We start from the raw sequence: 5,101 nt of genomic DNA, 5'->3' as shown, positions 1-5,101 counted from the left end.
CTTGGACAACTGGGCACCAGGGCGGCTGCTGACTGAGGAACACCAGAGGCTTCAGCCGTTCTACAAGGAAGGTGTTGACACTGCCTCCCCAACTTTATTGCTGAATTCGAACTTTATGGGATTAAAATTGCAGCTATCATTAGGCGTAGCCAGTCCAGAATCAACTTAATTCCCCAACTGGGGCTGCCTGTTGAGAAAGACGGGGACCCAAGAACCAATGGGCCCAGATAATGGTGCGGGACAGGAGAGGGCTAAGTGGCTTTTTCCTCGGTGCCCTTCGATGCTCCTTTCCTAAGACCTGGGCCTGGAGAGGTGTAGCTCTCTCCCCAGACCAGCCTCCACTCCTGCTGGAGCCCAGACCAGCCTCCACTCCTGCTGGAGTAGGACAAAAGCACCCCCTGGAACCTGTCCCAGACCTCATGGCTGCCGTGTCAGCAGCTTGTCTGGAACTATGGTAGAGCCACTGCAAGCACCCCTGTGCAGACACCAGGAGAAGCTCTACCAGTGAAAACAAGATGTGTTTGGACTGGGGCCAACATCCTCTGAAGCCTTTGCAAGAAATAAAAAAATGCAGGGCAGACAAAAATAAGCAAACACCTTGTAATGAGCTTTGGTGACTCCACCTTTGCAGGCCAGAGCAGCAGGCCTCGAGTGGGCTTCTGAAGGCACCAGGTCCACTCTCACTGCCCTGAGGTGTGATGACGGATGTGCTGAGCCTCCCTGAGCCACATGAAGCAGCGAGGCCAGCCTCTGCACAGCCGGCCCCATGCCACCAGCTCACCTGGCTGCTCCCCACGCTCCCTCCTTGCTTCGCTGTCCAGATGAGGCTGTTCCTCTTTATTCCTCACAAGGAGGTGATGTAATAGCGAACACAGACTCCTGAACACCTGAATCGGTCTCTCGGAGACCAACAGAAAGTGGGCAACCACAGACACGCAGCGGCAGCAAGCCTGAGGCATTCCCAGTGTAAGGCGGAAGTGTGCCAAGACCAGGGTCTCCATCGTCCTCACCGAACTCACCTGGATTTCACCTGGGGCATGGGTGCCTTCCTTCAGACTAAAACAAGTACACTAACAGTAAGAAAAGCTACTAGTTACTACACCACAGGCAGATTAGCTCGTGGAAACCTCAGCACCCTCCCACCACATAGATATGCCCATTTGACAGGTGAGGAGACTGTGGACACAGCAGGCAGTGGAGCTGGGATCTGAACAACGGAGTGAGTGCCTGGCCACGCTTCAGCCAGGCTGCTCCCCTCCTTGGAGCCACGCCAGTCCCTCAGAAGCCCGGTGTCCCCAACACAAACACCAAAGTGTGCTCGTGCAAGCCAGCACATGCACGCTCTGGTCTGCCAGGGCTTCCAGCTGGGCCCTTGCCACAAACGCCTTTGTCTCTCCAGCTTAGTCCAGGCACAACACTCATGCCTGCTGGTGGCTGTTCGGTCAGAGGCTCTGGGGAGGGATGTGAAATCCTGGCTGTGGAAGTCTACAGGAGCCCAGAGGCCACCCCCAGTCCCAGACGATCTGGCTTGAGGAGTGAGCCACAGAAACTGGACATCCAGACAGGAGAGGCCGACGTCAGTTGGCTGAGTGGCCCACAAAGAACAAAAGCAGACAGGCATGAGTGAGCCCTCCCTCCCACGAGGTGAGCCTTTTCCCGAAGTCTGGGGAGAGGCCCTCGGATGTCCTGCTGCCCACGTGTGTAGAGGAGCAGGTCTGAGGCCTCCAGGAGCGGCAGCCACAGTGGTCAGGACACAGCTTCGGAGACACAAACCTGACAATTCCACAGCCCCTGGCTGGGAGCCCTTGGGCGAGCGGCTCTGGCTCATGGGCCCTTCCTTGAAGAGATTAGAAATAAGATACACTGAGTGCCTGGCAATGTCAATAGCAGCCACTCTCTTTATCCTGATCCTAAGTCTGCCCCAGGCTCTCTCTTAACATGACAACCCTGGAGAGAAGTCACCAAGGGATTCCCGATTCACAGCAGCATGAGAATGTCAAATGCTCCCCAGGCCTCTGTGGTCCAACAAGAGTGTGCCCTACTCCGCGAGCCTTCCTTCAGCGGAGAGCTAGGAAAGCTCTGGGCTCCACATGTCTTTGGGTTCCAGCTCTTAAGGCCAAAAAATTAAGAGCAAGGCATGGACTTTGTTTTGGGAAAAAACAGAGCCATCAAATGTGGTGCCCCAACTTGCTGGCCAAGAATAGACAGGTTCCACTTAGCGCTGACAACAGGCCTGGAGATAGCGAATCGACATGAGTCTTCCCGGGCTGACGCCAGAAATGGCTGTGCATTCAAGGGAAACCATTTGGCCTGCGCCACTGAGGACGAGTTGAAGCAGCAGGCAACACCTTCTTTTTCAATGTGTATTAAGTCACTTGTTTATTTCTCAAGATGTGCACACTCAAGTATGAAGTTGGCCGGGACAACTCATGGCTCCTAGGTATGTACAGGCCCTTTGATGGCTTGGGTTACAAACAACTTCATAGCTAGTGCACCACACACACGAGATAAAACAGGAAGCCTAAAAACCCCAAGCCACACCAAGAAAAATGAGAGAGGGGAGGGCGGGGTAACAATGCAGCATCCCTCGGAGGGAACTCAACGCACAAGGAAAGAGAACAGAGGGTGGAAGGCAAGCCGGCTTCGTCTTCGCCGCCGCAGCTGCTGTGTGGTGGTCAGGGGACTGAGTTCAACAGGTCCTTCAGGAAGCTCTCTGGATCGGTGATTTCTGATAAAAGACCTGCAAAGCACAACAGGCAGAGTTGTGTCAGGAGCGGGCGTGCAGCCCCCATTCACCGAGTCACAGCTGCCCCATCTAGCAGAGAACACACTGCGGCCCGACAAGCTCTGGCCCAGCTGCTCACTGGACAGCAACATGACCGGGGAGGTAGTCATTGAGCAAAACCCTGTTCCGCAGGAGTCCTGTTCCAGAAGCAGGCACTGCTGCTGGGGGTGAAGTGGCAGAGGCCACACCTGGCTCAGGGACACGCAGAGATGTGCAAATCCACTGACCCCCAGTGCCAAATGGAAGGCGGGTTCTGAAAGGAGAGTGCCTGCAGTCTTTACCATCTTCTCAAAGGGATCTGGGACCAAAGAAAGCTCTGCCCTTGAGGGCTGGGAGGAGCAGAGCAGGGTGGCAAGCCCCCAGCTGCTTCTGAGCTCTGATCTGATGGTGGGTCCTGGGCCCCCGAGCAGGTTGTCAACGCTCAGGAGCTCCACTTCCTCAACCATCAAACGAACCCTCAAACAGAGACAGGGAGAAGCCCTGCGGCCCCACTGAGGGGATTCAATGAGGCCCTTCGTGTGCAAGTGCCTCACACACAGAAGATGCTCAAGCTGCTCCTCGGCCTTGGTGGCCCCACCCCTCTGGGGAGGGACAGGAGATGCCAGGGGATCTACCAACAAAGCAGGGGACAGGAGATGCCAGAGCCACACGTAAAACAGCCGTGGAGCTGCTAGAACCAAAGGCCTGGCAGAATCCGAACTGAAGTCATCGCCCAAGCATCTGGGCTGATGGAAGGGAGAGCGGCTCAGACTATCCCCGTTTGGCTTTGGAAGGTGTTTTTGTTCTCACATTTGAATAGGGTGTGTGTGATGTTCTCAAATTTTCTAACAGCTTAAACAAAGTAATAAAGTGGTGCTGTCAAAACCTGACCTAGGAGTGGAAGGCACGGAGGCTGCTGCCTGGCAAGGCTCTGGCTCTCCCTGGCTGAAGGCCAGTTGTGCTTGCCAGCAGCTCACGACTGATGTGGAGCCCGAGCCTAGGGGACCCTCCTTCCCCTGCCCACCTCCTCCTCCTCTCACTAGCTCCAACTTCCACAGTCACAGTGACACAGGCTCATGCAACAGGCACAGGGCCCAGCACTGAGGACTTTACCAGCCCACCTGGTCCCAGGGCTGACTTTGGGAAGAACGCGAGGCATGTGCTAAGGTATGATGCTGGTGAAACGTCTAGGCTGAAACAGAGCCAGTGGGAGCTGTAAAGAGGTGGTGGAGTCAACAAACACACGGAGGTGAGCAGTGTTAGCACAGGCCCGCCCAGACGCGGAGGCAGGCACAGGCCGACGAAGGCCATCCCAGCACAGAGCTTCCACTGAGGCCACTGCAAGGGGCAGCCAATGAGGAGGCACAGAGCTGTTTGGGAAAATCGGTCAGCTGGCTCTGAGCTGGGAAGAAAGAGGAATTCGCACTGAGCAACACTCCAGCCCTTTAGTGGGTCTCATTCCCAGAGGATAACAAGATAGAGAAAATGTTAGCAGAGGCATTCTCTTAACAGTGGGATCTGGGGGGAGTTTGTTTTCCTGCTTCTTTATACTTTACAAAATTCCCACAATGAACACAAGAAAAAAATGAAACAGTTCACAAAAAAGAGCTGGCAGGTTTGGTTACCTGTGCGTTTGCTCTGGGGAGCTGACCTTTGTAGGGCGGATGCTCTGATGGGGGCTGTAATGCCGCGGCGCGCACAACCTGACAGGCCACTGTCTTTTAACTCTAGGTGGATTTCCCAGGCACGGGCCAAGTCACCTACCCCTGCTGTCACTTGGTGCTTGGTTATGAAATCCAAACCAATTCTAATGTGTTTGTTTGCAATTAGAATGACAAATTTGTTACACAAAGAATTTCAATTTTACTAGCAGTAGGATAAGGAATTGTCTGACCACATCTCCCACACCCAGAGTTCAGAGTGGCCCTGCTGGGTCGCCCATGCCTCCCTGGGGTCAACTGTGACCTAAGACGCAGGAGGAAGACAGGGGCATTCCAATTTGTGTGTTAATTCTCTGAACTGCCATTAAAAAACAGACTCAAGCTTGCCTCCCTCCCTCCCTCCCTCTCTCTCTCTCTCTCTCTCTCTCTTTCTTCCCTCTGTGGCCCCGGCTGGACTGAACTCCGCTCGCTGCAGACTCCCTGCGTCCGGCTCCCGTGATTCTCCTGCCCTGGCCTGCGGGCTGCCTGGGATTGCCGCCGTGCACCACCACCCCTCCCTGGTTTTTCTCCTTTCGCTGGAGGCGCGGTTTCGCCATGTCGGCCAGGCTGGTCTCCAGCTCCTGACCTCCAGTGCTCTGCCCACCTCGGCCTCCCGAGGTGCTGGGACTGCAGACGG

The 5,101-nt window shown here is 55.2% G+C and overlaps 1 protein-coding gene across 9 annotated transcripts in view; it reads right to left on the bottom strand.

Annotated features, from left to right (window-relative positions):
* Window positions 1-2,349: 2,349 nt before the first annotated feature.
* UBR4 (ubiquitin protein ligase E3 component n-recognin 4) overlaps window positions 2,350-5,101 on the bottom strand; it is a 146,166-nt gene continuing 143,414 nt past the window's right edge. For all 9 annotated transcript variants that reach the window (XM_032759101.2, XM_032759105.2, XM_032759109.2 and 6 more), the window contains one exon: window positions 2,350-2,740. In XM_032759101.2, coding sequence (XP_032614992.1) covers window positions 2,676-2,740 — 65 coding nt within the window. In that variant the 3' untranslated portion in view covers window positions 2,350-2,675. The remainder of the gene's footprint in view (window positions 2,741-5,101) is intronic.

This window comes from Hylobates moloch, unplaced genomic scaffold, assembly GCF_009828535.3.
Source record: "Hylobates moloch isolate HMO894 unplaced genomic scaffold, HMol_V3 SCAFFOLD_9, whole genome shotgun sequence".
Classification (NCBI taxonomy): Eukaryota; Metazoa; Chordata; class Mammalia; order Primates; family Hylobatidae; genus Hylobates; species Hylobates moloch.
The sequence above is the reverse complement of the archived record's forward strand: the minus strand, read 5'-3'. Positions and strand labels throughout refer to the sequence as shown.